Raw genomic sequence first — 16,621 nt, 5'->3', positions numbered from 1 at the left:
GAAAAAAATATTGAATAAAAGTACTCTTAGTTTTAACCCAAATCAATCCCGAGACTATACTATAATATACCACACTATACTAATCTATACTATACTAGACTAGACTAGACTATACCACACCTATACTATACTATACTATACTATACTATATAACACTATACTATACTATACACCCCATTATACTGTACTATACTATACTATACTATATAACACTATACTATACTATACACCCCATTATACTGTACTGTACTATACTATGCTATACTATACTATACACCCCATTATGCTATACTATACTATACACCCCATTATACTATACTATACTATACTATACACCTCATTATGCTATACTATACTATACTATACTAGTTAAAAATATTAAAAAAGGATTTTTTACATGACACCCCTGCTCTCGACAGACGGCACCCTGGTTGGGAAACACTGGACTAGACTATACCACACTATACTATACTATACAATACTATACTATACTATACTATACACCACACATTATACTATACTATACTATACTATACTATACACCACATTATACTATACTATAATACTTCACTATACTATACTATACTACACCACACCATACTATACTATACTACAATATACTATACTATACTGCTCCTACTCTTACTCTTTCTCTTAGTCCTAGTCCTACTACTATATCACTGATTCACTATTATACTATACTACAGTGCACTAGCTGTATTTTCTGAACATGTTGACTTAAGGATCAGGCAGGTGTTCATGCTCAATTTAAACCCCACAAGTGAAGTTCGTTCTTCAAGCCTGTATTGTTCAAAACAAAAAAATTGAGGCTCCCACTCTATTGGAGTGGACTAAGTGAAAGCGGGAGATCAACTAATGTGCGTCTCCTTGGAAACACTTAATAGCTTTCACACCCGCTCTCGGTCCAGATGGCGTCTCAAACGGGTGATGTCAGTCAGACTGAAAGACAGCTCGACTGCTGCGCTGGTGATCCTCTGTAATACTGATGTGTGAGATAGTATTATCACTGACTCAGGGGGGATTACGGTGGCTTATATTATAGGAAACGCTTTCAGAGTATAATCAGACAGCTCTGGTGTGATAGAGATGGAGGGTTTTGGGTTGTGGTGTTGAACGGGTTACAAATAGGAGAAAAGAGAAATGTGAGCCGTCTCAAATTCAGCTGAATGGAGGAGACTTTGTGATTCACCCTGATTGTGTGCTGTCCAGGGTCACACATTGAAAAGCTGAGATTATTTAAACCTGCAAATATGATGAAAAATTAGTTGTCACTCAAATTATGCTGCTGATCCTATGATTTGTAATGAATATATTTATTTTAAATGAGAAAAGAATGCAGAATGACCTCTCAAAATTCATGTATGTATTATTTAAATATACAGTAGATAAATAACTTTTTTCAATTCATATGGAAATGAGTTGAATATTGATGTGATGTAAGTGATGTAAACATTAAATGGATGTTTGAAACAAAGCTCTTCTGATGAAGTAGCCTAACTAGTACAGAGTCATTTGTAGTTGTGAGCTGCCATCTTGTGGTTTGGATGAGTGTTACAACAATTTTGTTTTCAAAAGTGACTGACGAAAATTCTTAATAGTTATAACAGTTCAAGCATATTGTTTGTATTTTTATGTGTTTTGTTAGTAGTTTATGTTTAGTATATTAATTATATGCGACATGAACGGCACATCACCGCAATCACTATCAAGACAAATTATGTTTTTGTTGGTGAAATTAAGGCATGATATTTAAATCATTAAATGTTTATTTTGTTTTATAATTCTGTTCAGTGAACAGATTTTATCATGCATTAATACACTACCATTCAAAAATATGGGGTTAGTAAGTGTTTGTTTGTTTGCTTTTTGAAAAATAAATACTTTTATTCATCAAGGACGCATTACATTTGTCAAAAGTAAAGACATCAAAGAATCCTGAGAAGAAAATGCATCATGGTTTCCACAAAAATATGATGCAGCACAACTGTTTTCAACATTGATAATAATAATCAGAAATGTTTCTTGAGCAGCAAATCAGCATATTAGAATGATTTCTGAAGGATCATGTGACACTGAAGACTGGAGTAATGATGCTGAAAATTCAGCTTTGATCACAGAAATAAATTACATATTAAAATATATTCTAATAGAAAACAGTTATTTTAAATCCAAATAAAATTTCAAATTTTTGCTGTTTTTATAGTATTTTTAATCAAATAAGTGCAGCCTTGGTGAGACTTTAATAATCTTACCGTCCCCAATTTTTTCAGTGGTTTTTGGGCTCTCCATAAAGGATTTTAAAAGTTATGCTGTGCAGTCAGACCAGTATTTTGATGATAAGCCAAAAACAGTTTGGATTTCACATTGAGAAACTTTCATAAGCTTATAAGAAACTCATATGGCCACTAGAGGTCATCACAGCTCCTCTGAGCTCTTTGTCTTTAGTAACAGGTCAAATTAGACTAGTCGTTTATGCAGTTCATTAAAGAGGCCATAATCTGGACTTTTTGTAGGGGTTCATTTTTATAATATTAGTCAAAGATTCTTGCAATTTAATAGCATAACAAGCACAGTGAACTAGATTTTCTGTAGAATTCTTTGAGTGATGAATCATGTTCATCAGGCTGAAGATGCTGATATGTAAATGTGGGTGGTCTTATGTTAATAAGCACATAAGCATGATGATTTCTATTAGCTGTTTTTTTCAGTTCAGTTGCTATAAATTCTCTGGTTGGCCTGTTTAAGAGCTTAAGTAAGTCTACACAGAGCATCAAACTTGTTTATTTCAGAAAGGATGCAGTTGACGCTGCTGGTGATCCTTCACACTCATAGCTGTTTGTAGATGCACGTCGTGTTGTCAAATGTTTATATGCAAAAAGTCAGAACATAGCAACATCTCTATAGTTCAAATAGAGTTATATGAGATCTACTTGATAAAACTCTCACAGTTGGAGCTGAGATTAAAAAGCTTTCTTTTACAGCAACATGTCTGTCATTGTAAATGCAATTTCCTGATTCTCAGACCAAAAGCAGGGTCATATTGCTAATGTATTGGCTGTTACAGGTCTCCAGCTTAGCGTGGAGAACTTTCTCAAAACCCATTAAGTGTTTTGATCACTGTGTGAGTGATCTGAGAGGATTTCCATTGTAAAACTCACATTCTTTCCTATTTGTTGCGCTCTTTCCCGGCATGGCGCTTCATCGGTCAGTCAGGTATGCTGGGACTTCCTCTGGTCATCTGGGAAAGAGCAAACCGAGTCCCTGTGGAGTTCCTTAGACATTTAGCATCATTTTTTTCTACGAACATACACATGCATAGACCACCTGTCAAAGGATTGAACCCACTTCTGTAACACCAACTCCCATGATGCATTGCAGTTGACACTGACTCAGTCTCCCTATAAGCTAATGATATTTTATACAGTATGTATCTTAATATTTTGATGCCACTCTCTGTCTTCAGGTATGGATGATTTGTCATATGTGGGGTCTGGCTGAGGGCCACTGTTGCCCAGGCGTCTGCACCCCATTGGCTGATTCACCAGCATGTACCGTAGAAATGGCCTATCGGATGGCACCAGCATTAGCTCCGCCTCCTCTGAGGTAACTGCTCCTCCTTTCTAAAAAATCATAATATAATATTTGAAACTGACAAATAATGATTTACTCATTGCCTTTGGTCAAGGGGCCATCATTGGAAATAAAATGTACTTATTTCAGCAGTATGACAGGATTTATTTTAAGTGTAGGAACTGTGATTATAACAGTATACTTCTTTAGTGACTCATGTACAGGGTTATTATAGTTAACTAAAACCATAAAAATAATTTTCATTACTTGAAATAACAAACGTTTGCTGAAATAAAATAAGAAAACCTATTTTATTTCAGCTAGTTGCCAAAGCACCATTTCTCATTTTCATTTAGTTTAACTTTATGCTAAAATATCAAACTAAAACTGCAATAAAAATTAATAAAAGCTATATAGACATTTCTTTATTAAAAAATAAATGTATACATCATCTGAAAGCTGAATAAATAAGCTTTCCGTTGATGTATGGTTTGTTAGGATAGGACAATATTTGGCCGAGATACAACTATTTGAAAATCTGGAATCTGAGGGTGCAAAAAAATCTAAATATTGAGAAAATCACCTTTAAAGTTGTCCAAATGAAGTCCTTAGCAGTGCATATTACTAATCAAAAATTTAGTTTTAATATATTTACAGTAGGAAATGTACTAAATATCTTCATGGAACAAGATCTCTACTTAATGTCCTAATTATTTTTGGCATAAAAGAAAAATCTATAATTTTGACCCATACAATGTATTTTTGGCTATTGCTACAAATATACCCCAGTGACTTAAGACTGGTTTTGTGCTCCAGGGTCATATATGATTGCCCTTTTGTTAGTTTGATTGCTTCTATTGTCCTCATTTGTAAGCTGCTTTGGATAAAAGCATCTGCTAAATGACTAAATGTAAATGTAAAAGAATTAAAAATATATATATATTTACAAAAAATACATGTAAGTTGATCAGTGAAAACATTGAAAATCTTTTAATTGTACCTTTGTCAATTAAATGAAGTTTAAAGGCAGTTAACAAACCACAGATCTTTGATTTTATTGCATTTTACAAAACGTCCCAACTTTTCTGGAATTGGATTTATAGTTAGGGTGATTAAACGTAATTAAAAAAAGTGATTATATTGAAAACCCTAATAATGTAATTTACTATATATGTATGTGTGTGTATCTATAGTAATATCTACCATCATATTGCTTGTTAGCCATAACAAAAATAATGATTGTTTTTGCCAAAATGTATATATTCTATATAATTGTATAATATAATATAATGTAACCTGCCATAAAAAAAATGGAACATCTCTGAAATCTTAGGAAAATCGACACATTTCAGACTTGCCAAAACATAAGCATGATCTCAACACAGTATCTATAGTAATATCTACCATCATATTGCTTGTTAGCCATAACAAAAATAATGATTGTTTTTGCCAAAATGTATATATTCTATATAATTGTATAATATAATATAATGTAACCTGCCATAAAAAAAATGGAACATCTCTGAAATCTTAGGAAAATCGACACATTTCAGACTTGCCAAAACATAAGCATGATCTCAACACACACACACACACACACACACACACACACACGGGGGTAAAACACAGTCTGTTGTGTTTCTGGGGGTTGTGTTTTTGCGTCTGTGCACTTGCTGTTGTCACTTACGTCCTCTGCTGAGTGGCTGTTCTCTGATGGACAGTTTATGGGTTTGCAGAGGAGCATTGCATTGCTCTAACGAGTGTTTGATCCTGAATGACGGGTGGATGGGAATGAGCAGTGCCTCTAGCTCTGCCACTGCCAGCCCTATCCTCACCTCTGTTCACCTCTCATTACCCGACTCACAGCCGCACCACCAGCCCACGACCTGCCGGCCTCTATTATCTACAAACTGATACGTTCCTCCACTTACAAAAGTACTGTGGTGGTACCATGGTATCAGAGGATGATGCTGTTGTTTACATACATGCACTACTGTTCAAAAGTTTGGGTTTGGTAAGATTGTGTAATGTTTTTGAAAGAAGTAAAGGCTGCATTTATTTGATTGTAAAAATAGTAATATTGTGAAATATTATTACAATTTCAAATAACTGTTTTCTATTTGAATATATTTTAAAATGAAATTTATTCCTGTGATGAAAAGCTGAATTTTCAGCATCATTACTCCAGTCTTCAGTGTCACATGATCCTTCAGAAATCATTCTAATATGCTGATTTGATGCTCAAGAAACAATTCTGATTATTATCAGTTATATCGTATTTTTGTGGAAATTATGACTTCTTTGATGAATAGAAAGTTCAATTAAAACAATAAATGAAACATAAATGTCTTTACTGTCACTTTTGATCAATTTAATGCATTTTTGCTGAATAAAAGATTAAATTAATTTAAAAAAATCTTATTTACCCCAAATTTTTGAACAGTATTGTACCATAATGCTGAATTATTGACTTAAAATGTGCTTGAAAGGTTCTTTAACTTCAAAGTCTGATAAAATCCGTGATATTGTAATTATTATAGGGTTTTCCATTGTGCATTTTTATGGAAATACCAAGGTACTTTTTTTTTGTATATAAGGCTCTTTTTATATAATATAATCTCTTTTTTTTTTAAAAACAACATGTTTTTAGTCATTCGTTGATTGACTTAAAAGATTCTGTAACTTTAAAGTCCAATAAAATGATCCATGATAGTGTCCAAACCTCGGTTTTCCATTGTGCATTTTTATGGTTATACCATGGTACTTTTTTTTGTAAGACTCTGCTCTTTCTTGTTTAGTTTTTGGACATTTACACATCCAATGCAAAAGATCATAAGACATTTGCCTGTTCGCTCTCAGACGTGTCCTCATGCAGATACTGTTATCATCAGATCAAAGATCATTTCCAGGAACGTTTTCATGGTTTTTCCAGCGCTGGCAGTCGTCCCGTGAGAAACATATACCACGTCTGCCATGAAAACCTCACACTGACCCGACAACTTCGCTTTTCCATGGAAAGAACTGTGCTGATTTTTTTAATGATTGGTTCAGCTGTGGCTGATGGTCAATACATGAGGGCCACACAAGAATAACTCAGGGATAATATACAGTCATCACAAATTAAACCCCAAACAACACAATAAAGTCATAAACTCTCTTCTCTCTAATTGTTCTTGCATTTATGAGCATCTGTAATAATAATTCATGCTTGACATGTTGGTATCCTCCTATCGTTCCTTTCTCATATTCAGGGAAGTGACAGCTCTGTGTCTGTGGACGGCCCGAGCGCTGACTATGCGAAGAGCTACGATGCTGTCGTGTTTGATGCGCTGAAAGTGACGCCAGAGGAGTTCGCAGTGAGTAAAACTGTCAGTGTTGAAATTGATGCATTCTCTGGTGGAAAACTGAGACGGCCTTTGGTTCTACATCGTTTGTCTTGTCCTGTAATGATGCAGTCTTATTAGAAGCAGTCCTGGTCATTCGGGACTTTTCCGTTTGGAAACAACAGCTCCGGTCCAAACCGAGTGAGCAGCCTTGCTGTCTAATGCTTGTGTAAGCAGCATCCTGACTGACATGGCGCCTCATAATCTCTGGATAGTGAGCGGCTCCTCGCACCACATCCCTGTGGACACAATCAAAGGAAAACACTATATAATCATTACTCACTGTGGTGTTCTATGGAGTTTGATGTTGCTAAGGGAACATGTTTTAACCAGTCTTAGCTGATCTCCCGGCCTGGTCAAGCTGGTCTGTCGGCTGGTTTTATAAGAGTTTTGGGCATTTTTCAGCTGGTTAAAACAAGTGAAGACAAGTTTAAATCAGCTAAGGCCAATGATCCAGTTTAGATGGGTTAGGCTTTTTTTCTTCTTCTTCTTGCATAATTATGTTTTCAATATTTATTATTATTATTATTTACGAATTGAACTAATTATGTATTCTTTTCTTTGTTTTTAATAAATGTTTTGTAGAATTTTGATTTTTTTTCAGGGGTCATTATGTTTTCAATATTTATTATTATTATTATTTACGAATTGAACTAATTATGTATTCTTTTCTTTGTTTTTAATAAATGTTTTGTAGAATTTTGATTTTTTTTTCAGGGTTTTTTTTTCAGCAGAAGTGACATGACATGTGGCCAAGTATGGTGACCCATACTTGGAATTAGTGCTCTGCATTTAACCCATCCAAAGTGCACACACACAGCAGTGAACACACACCCGGAGCAGTGGGACATTTATATTGCGGCGCCCGGGGAGCAGTTGGGGGTTCGGTTACGAGTCTGACTCTCTAACCATTAGGCCACGACTTCCCCATATATATATATAGTATATACAGTATATATATATATAATGCAATGATGATTTATTATTATTATTATTTTCAAATGCATTGAAAATAATTATGCATTCCTTTTCTTTTTATTTGGTTTTAATATATTTTAGTATATTTTAATATTGTATATATATATTATATATATAGTATATTTTTATTTATATTTTATATACATTCTTGTCCTTATATAGCACTTTGAAACTTGCCGATTACTTACAGATAAGTGTGTATGTGTATGTATATATATATATATATATATAATCAACAGGATACATGTGATGCTTCCTACTTTTCAGAACAGTCTTTGGATCTGGAGTGCCCTTATGACACCTTAAAATGCTGTAGGCAGCTCACAGAGTTTGGAACAGAGCCGATGATATATAATGCTTAATAACTTCTCAGAATAATTTACCGAATGCTGTGGTGGACCTGATTGTGGGATTTGAGACTATTATCCTCAATTCACTTGCATCAAGATCTTATTTAGACTTCTAAGGAACTTTGAAGGACCCCGTTGAACCGAGTTCCTTCATTGTGGTGATTTTTATGATGAATTGTTTTCATTCATTTTGTCCTTGCCCATAATGTACGCCGTAACTCAGTGCTGGAAAATGAGCTCATGGCTGTGATTACTCGCTCTCATTTTGAGTGATGAAAACGTGATTTTATTTTTGTCTTTGTTTCTCAGAGCCAAATTACCCTGATGGACGTCCCTGTGTTTAAGGCCATACAGCCAGAGGTAAGACACAGGTCACATTATTTTGAGCCTTGCAAACACTTCATGTCATTACACTGTTGCATTATAGCCATTTGTAGTTTTATTTATTTATTTATTTTAGTTTTGGTTGCAGTCCTGGATACACTGTATTATCCTACTATTTATAACTTCTTCATACTTTATAATCCCACTATTATCCATTTAACATGGAAATTGTAATGCAGACAGTGTAAACATTTTATCCGCATGGACACATGCACGCTTTAAGCAGGATAACTTCATTGTTTCAAATGAGAGGAGCATGTCTTTGCTGAAAATGTTGTATTTCCTTCCATGTTAATATAATGGATGAGTAAATCTACTTCTTTCATTATTCATGCTACTATCTTGATCCCGGCGCTAATTCCTAACAGCCATTGTTTTGATTGAGGAGCAGCGGCCGGTGAAATACACACCCAAGCGCATGTTTAGACTGTCAGTTGTGCCGCAGTGGAAGCGCAGACTTTGCGAATTAAACGCCTTGGCAGAATATTCTAACAGTCTGGCAGTTTTTCATTAGGGATGTTTATAAGCTGTTTGGGGAAGAGAATAACATTTCGGTATCAGTTGATTATCTTTGCCGGCGTAAGTGACAGCGAAGAAGGAGGTCCAATTTTTCCTCAGAGCATGATGTAAAACTGTTGGAAAACATGGCGCTGGCTTACGGTGCTTGATGGATGAGACCACCTGTGACCTGCTTTCATTCAGGTCCCTTTTCATTTCATTTACCAGCTCCCCTTTCACTAAAGCTCACTTCAGACGGGTAATGAAGCAACTAAATGATGCACTGCTGTACATGCAATGTTTTTAGACTGGTTAGTGGTGTCTAAAAAATTCTAGGGTTACACTTTATTTTAAGGTGTCCTTGTTACAGTGTAATAATATGTGACCCTGGAGCACAAAACCAGTCTTAAGTCGCTTGGGTATATTTTTAGCAATAGCCAAAAAAACATTGTATGGGTCAGAATTATCGATTTTTCTTTTATGCCAAAAATCATTAGGATATTAAGTAAAGAACATGTTCCATGAAGATATTTTGTAAATTTCCTACCGTATATCAAAACTTAATTTTTGATTAGTAATATGCACTGCTAAGAACTTAATTTAGACAACTTTAAAGGTGATTTTCTCAGTATTTTGATTTTTTTGTACCCTCAGATTCCAGATTTTCAAATAGTTGTATCTCGGCCAAATATCGTCCGATCCTAGCAAACCATATGTCAATGGAAAGCTTATTTATTCAGCTTTCATACGATGTATAAATCTCAATTTCGAGAAATTGACCCTTATGACCTTATTACATGTACTTACTATATGGTTAGTGTTAGGATTAGGGTTTGGCTTAGGTTTACTTGCATGTAATTATGCATAATTAATTGTTATTATAATAGTAAGTACATGTAACGTGTAACAAGGACACCTTAAAATAAAAGTGTTACCAATTCTAGTTATTCAGCTTAACCCTATAAAGCCTGCTGTATCATATTTGTTACACAAATTTCTAATGCTTCTAAATGATAAACATGATCGAAACTTTGCTGAAAATCCTGCTTTTCACAATCTACTACATGCCTTCTGTCGTCTGATTGATAGTTTATACTTTTTAACAAGTAAAAGGCTTTTTAGTATAATAATAAAAGCATCCACCTTCAGCTCGTGCTTCATGTGTCTTTTTGCTGTGAAATCTTTACAGATTTTTTATAAAGTAAACATAAGAATAGCTCTGATATTATTAGTAATATTTCAATATAATATATCATTATATTGCATTGCAATGTTTTGAAACTACACAGCTTTGATCATAAACTAAGCATTTAAATATCATCTTATAAGACACATTATTGGGAGATATGGAGTGAAAACTGATTCACTCCATATATATATATATATATGATGTGTAAATTAATTTTGATCAAATCTGCTATCCATACAGTACAGCAATATATATATATATATATATATATATATATATGCATTTTATAGAAGTATCCGCTATACTGTTATAAAGATCTCATTGATTTACTTTACAAGCATCAGAATTTCACCTAATTTTTTTGCCATATGAATATCAGCATTTGCACCAAATTACATATTTTTGCTACTCAACAAAACATACATATGCAAACCTTTTTTTTTTTAAAGACTTTTTTAAATTAAAATGTATTTATTTATTTATTTATTTCCATACCTGCATGATGATTGGTCACATTTCCAGTCACGTTAAAGTGCACTCTATTGTCCTACTATTTCTTTGAATTGTGTGTCCTCCAGTTAAAGGAACACTCCACTATTTTTGAAAAGAATTTTCCAACTCCCCTAGAGTTAAACACAAAACCTCAGACTTGTTTCTGTCTGAAACTTTACAGACCGAAACGAAGTCCTTGCATTTATTTGTGTAACTTAAATGTTTGAGTTACAGGATGTGCTAAACATGAATGGTCAGGGGGATCGGCTTCACATGTGCATGTTCTTCTCATGTAACACGTCATCCTGTGTGTTCCCTCACTCCCCGGCGGTGCGGGCGAGACGGGCCGGTGGTGCGCCCCCCGCCGGGGCGGGGGGATCCCACCTGGGCCGGCGGGCGCCGGCCTTCAACTTCATTGCGCCGTGGGGGCTCGGGGACACCCTTTGACTCGCGTGTGCGTTAGACTCCTTGGTCCGTGTTTCAAGACGGGTCGGGTGGGTGGCCGACCTCGCCGCGGACCTCGAGCACCCTTTACGAGGGCCGGATCCCCGCCCTGGCGGCGCGGCGCGGTCGGAGACGGACTGAGGACAGTACGCCCCGGTCGACGCATGCACCAGGAGCGGGGGGCACCATCCCTCCCCCGTCGGGAGGAGAGAAGGCGCGAGGACACTGCCCACGGCCCTGGGGGTAAGCGGCAAAGTCGGGGCAGGAGGGCTCTGTAAAGCTCGCGACCCGGGGTCTGCCGACCTCTGTTTGATATGTCAGGCTTTACAGGGTTAATTATTGTTTTACTGCATAAAATGCATTTGTAAATACAGCGCTGCTCTAAACACCGAGGGAACACACATGATGACGGTTTACATGAGAAGAACATGCACATGTGAAGCTGATCCCCCTGACCGTTCATGTTTAGCACATCCTGTAACTCAAACATTTAAGTTACACAAATAAATGCAAGGGCTTCGTTTCGGTCTGTAAAGTTTCAGACGGAAACAAGTCTGAGGTTTTGTGCTCCTCGTCCACAAAAATGCGTGCAGTCTTAGACAAGGTCTGCGTGTGATTTAGGTATTAATATATTGCGCAAGTTCTGACGGCTGTTTATCACTCTTTTTTTTTTTTGGAACGGGCCTTTAAGATGCTGTAAGGTCTACTTCTCTGTGTATGTTTGTAATCAAATTTTCAGACGTTCAGTCTTTTGGATGTTTGAAAGTGTGAAAGAGAAATGTCTTGCAGTATCGTACAGACAATATGTGACATTTGCATGTATATATTCATCAAATGCTACTGTCTTATAGAGTGAGCAATAGTTGTATGGATTTGATTGGACGAGTTTGCTGAGGTCAATCAGCTACATCTGGAGTCCAAACTAAAGAATTGAGGCTGATTACGTCAGCGCTGTGTTTATAGCTAAACATAAACGCACTTCGTCATTTCTCTTTTGAATAGCAGAGAATTATAATGCCTAGCAGAGAATTTGTAAACCGACTCACTCCAGATTGAATCTGTCTGTCAGTGGAAGCTTTCATTAGTCTAGTTCAGCGTCTGTGTGTTTAATACATTCAGGCTTTAAAGTGAATAGAATGTTCCGGATTATGATGTGTAACTCAGTTTATAAAAACAGTAAAATGTGTTGACTGAAATAGAAGTCTATGGGGGAACCATTTGCCCATTAGTGTTTCATTCAAAAACATCTCAAACCAGCCTAAGATGGTTTGCTGGTTTTAGCTGGTCTGTTGGCTGTTTTTAAGCAGTATTGCACACTTTTCAGCTGATCGGGCCAGTTCTAAAACTGAAATGAACTCAAATATAAATATTAGATTAAAAAAAATGATGAATTTAAAAAAAAAATGATGAATTCAAAAAAAAAAAAAAAAGTCTTGTTGAAGTACTAAAATTACTAAAACTAAAACTGACATGGAAAAAATGACCACAGCTTATAGTTGAAAGTGAGATGGCTTTGTGTGCCATTGAGAAGGTGATGAGCTGCACCTGATTGAGTTTACAAGTCATTTTTAGGAGGAGGGTGATCCTTTTTCCAACTCAGTGATTCTGTTTTTTATTTTTTTCTGACATGTTGGTGTTATATCTTTCACTTGGATGTGAGTAAATACAGCTGGATAAAACAAAAACTGTGTCCATCTTCATTTCAGGCTGCAAAGCAACAAAATGTGATTATTTTAAGGTGGAGTGATTTTTTTTCTATACTCACTGTGTGTGTTTAAAAGAAAATTCTGAATTTGGAAAAATGGTAAGTGTGAACCTATCAGTGGTATTTTAAAAATACTAGTATGTTTACATGTGTTTATGTGTGTGTGTGTGTGTATAAACTTCATTTTTGTATTTTCCATTTTAATTTTAAATTTAAGTTTTAATATTTTTTTTTTTTTCATTTTATTAATACGTCTATATAGTTTTGAATTAACTCAAATTTCTGTTTTAATTTGACTTATTTTAGTACATCAAGTTAAATTAAATGAAAATGAGAAATGTTGCTTTGGCAACTAGCTGAAAAAAAATATATATATTTAATTTAATTATTTTATTTCAAGTAACGGAAATGTTTTTATGGTTTTAGTTAACTATAATAACCCAGGAACCTATTTCATTTGTATTATATACACGTGAACACGCTCTTTAGTGTGAAAACTCATCTTATCTTTAAAAAACAAAAATAATAATAATAATAAATCCTGCACTAGATTGTGCTTTTTTTCTATTCTTAATTCTACAAGGACTCCTCTTGATTACTGCATTTTTGTGGGTTTTATCTGTAATTAGAGTTCATTAATCTGTTTAATGGAAACTAGATTAACAAAGCACTGGAAAAACACCCAAACAGCAGTTTTGGCAGGAAGAAGGAGTTATGTAAAACTAAGGAACTTTCTGACATGTCTGAAACCACTGGATGCATGTTATCCCCCATCGCTGTGAATCATAGCCGGTTTTTCCATGTTTTTCTAGAGTCTGCTGTGGTGGGTTAGATAGTATCACATTATTAATTTTCAATATGTTACTCAATGTTATCGTGATAGTTTTGATGATTGTTCTGAATTCAGATGTAAAAGCCGTCAGGTTCGTCACTTGAAATTGCCCATAATTCCTTTCCTGACACTTTTACGCCGTCCCTCAGAGCTGCGTGACCTCTGGCCCTCCCGAAAGCAGACTTCCCGCTGATGCAAAGGAAAAGAGGTAACCACCTCCAGCTGTGTCTGCTTTTGCCATCTTTGCCTTCTCTTTTACTCGTATGAAGTCTTGGCTGAAGCGAGTAATCTGTAGGTGTTCGTGGCCTGACTCGAAATGAACTTTCACTGATAAATCTCATGCTATAAAGGCAGCTGACTTAAGGTCTGACCGTCTCGCAACCTCTGACCGTCACCACTTTCCATGCATATGAGTGAGATAATGAATGAAATTACCTTAGTAAAAGAACCATTAGTGATGAAAAAAAAATGTAGTTTGTAATTGCAGAAAATCATGACTTGCCATCAGTAGTGATGGTAACAGTTCGGAAATTGAAAAAAACTTTTGTTTAAGGCTATGATCAGTTGCATACCCCATCTTTTACTCACACATGCAAATTTATGCTTTTATTATAAAATGTGATGAGAGGGATTTGCATTTCATTACATTATTTATTACAAAAATAAAATCACACTATAAGTAAATAAGTAGAATGTGTAAGTAAATAAATAAAAGATAAGTAATATAACTTAAGTATATAAGTAATAAAAAAGACAAACATCCTACTGTTTTTGGTGGGGAAATCTCACATTAAAAATCAAAGTAAAAAAAATAAAACATATTTTGAACAAATAAATGAAGCCTATTTTAAGACCACTTCAAGATTAATTTTTTATTTAATTTTTTATTTATTTATTGCATTGGCATGTTTTTTCATGACCTTTTTAACACATTTCCCCCAATTCAGAATTTTATTTGTTGTACTGAATTTAATTTGTGCTGATTAATTAACTTTTCCAGACAGAATGATTGTAATTTGTATTATGGCAATGAGAAAAAAATAAGTAATGCAAAAAAATACAAGTTATTAGAGTGATAAACATTTAATATCCCCAAATATTCGTCACAATAATTAATGTGTGTGTGTGTGTGTGTGTGTGTGTGTGTGTGTGTGTGTGTGTGTTTATAAAAAGTATTTTTTCTTTTCTTGAATGATAGCCTATAGCAAATTTTATATTTGAATTACATTCTTGTGTTTGATAAAACTGATTAAGTGAGTAAACTGTAGGACAAAAAGTGACATGTTTAAATGACTGTGTTTGATCTTGTTTGATCGATGTCAGAAATGATTTCATTGTAGAACTGGATTATTGCTGCTTGTGCCTCGTCTTGTGAGCCATAAATGTCACTGAAATGTTAAAAACCACAAGTCCACGGCCGCGGTGATGTGAGGAGCAGGTGTTGGGACAGGAGAGACTGTATTGTGGCCTTTCAGAATACCTACAGTGCCGCGCATCCACTTTAGTGCCGGGCATTCTGGGAATGAAAGTCAAAAAACGCGACCTTTGACCTCTCACATGTTTTCTTTTTAATTGGTTGGGTGCTTTCCAAGTGTTCACCGCGAGCTCTTATGCCCACATGGAGGGCCTATGGCTCCTTCACGTCATCAAACCCTTTTGTGTTCGTTTTTTCCTTTTCATCGTAGAATTGAATGTCTTTTAACTGGCCAAATCCTCCCAAGCGGCTTTGAAAACTTTTTTTTAGGGTTTTAGGAAATTGCATGAAGATTTAATAAAAAATAACATTTTCAGCAAAACCTCAATATGAGAGGTTATGTTTTAATTGTACATATTTCATATTACGCATGTGTCTCTCATTAGACAGCATATGTTCGGCTTCAAATGTTTATTTCTTTCAATCAGCGCAGACTAAAGTCTTGTCAACACATCTTGCATGGAGCATCTTTTGTTTGTATACCATAATATAAAATCTGATTGGATGAGCCACGTTAAAAAAGTCATTGGAAGAATAGCCATGAAAAGCAGACCTGTGATTCCACATGAGTTTGAGTTATTAATCCAAATCTACGCTTTAGCTAATGCTTCTCATGTTCTTATTTATTCTTTTTTTTTTCCATTTACTTATTTTCTATTATTTATTTTCTTATTTATTTATTTTCTTTTTTATTTATTTATTATTTTCTTATTTATTTTTTCTAATTTTCTCATTTATTTCATTTATTTATTTTCTTATATATTTTCTTAACATTTTCATGTTCTTATTTATTCATTTTCTCATTTGCTTTTCTTTTTATTTACTACTTTTCTTATTTGTTTGTTTGTTTATTACGTTGCTTATTTCCTTCATTATTTTTATTTATTTATCTATCTATCTATCTATCTATCTATCTATCCTTTTTTTCTTTAGTCAGTGTAGACACCATATTAAATTGTATAACTGTGAGGGATGGACATGCAGTCTTAGCAAGTATTGTTGTGTACCTAATGTCAATGAAAATCTTACGTCGTCTTAAAAATGCATGCAATTTCTTTAAACGGAGTCGCAAAAATAAGTGACAATTAGCATGTGCTTCGACCCCAAATAAAGACTATAGGACCTGTGAGAGACATCTGGAAAGGGGCAGATCATCGTTCTCTGTCTAATTGTCTTTTTTGCTCTGTGTTTTTGCAGCGTCAGTAATCATTTGTGACAGTATATAAATAGAGGATAATTGCGAACACATTAGTTTAGCTGAACTAACGGGTAAGCTGCAAATGAAGTAAACTCACAGAAAG

The 16,621-nt window shown here is 34.9% G+C and overlaps 1 protein-coding gene across 1 annotated transcript in view; it reads left to right on the top strand.

Moving 5' to 3' along the window:
- Positions 1–16,621, top strand: part of LOC107654291 (ras-specific guanine nucleotide-releasing factor RalGPS1-like) — a 127,287-nt gene that overhangs the window by 10,789 nt on the left and 99,877 nt on the right. Inside the window, exons 2-4 of the mRNA XM_016441316.1 lie at positions 3,485–3,624; positions 6,843–6,947; positions 8,612–8,662. Coding sequence (XP_016296802.1) covers positions 3,568–3,624; positions 6,843–6,947; positions 8,612–8,662 — 213 coding nt within the window. The 5' untranslated portion in view covers positions 3,485–3,567. The remainder of the gene's footprint in view (positions 1–3,484; positions 3,625–6,842; positions 6,948–8,611; positions 8,663–16,621) is intronic.

Source organism: Sinocyclocheilus anshuiensis, unplaced genomic scaffold (genome assembly GCF_001515605.1).
Source record: "Sinocyclocheilus anshuiensis isolate Anshui unplaced genomic scaffold, SAMN03320099.WGS_v1.1 scaffold163, whole genome shotgun sequence".
Classification (NCBI taxonomy): domain Eukaryota; kingdom Metazoa; phylum Chordata; class Actinopteri; order Cypriniformes; family Cyprinidae; genus Sinocyclocheilus; species Sinocyclocheilus anshuiensis.
This window is presented reverse-complemented; position numbering and strand designations above follow the sequence as displayed.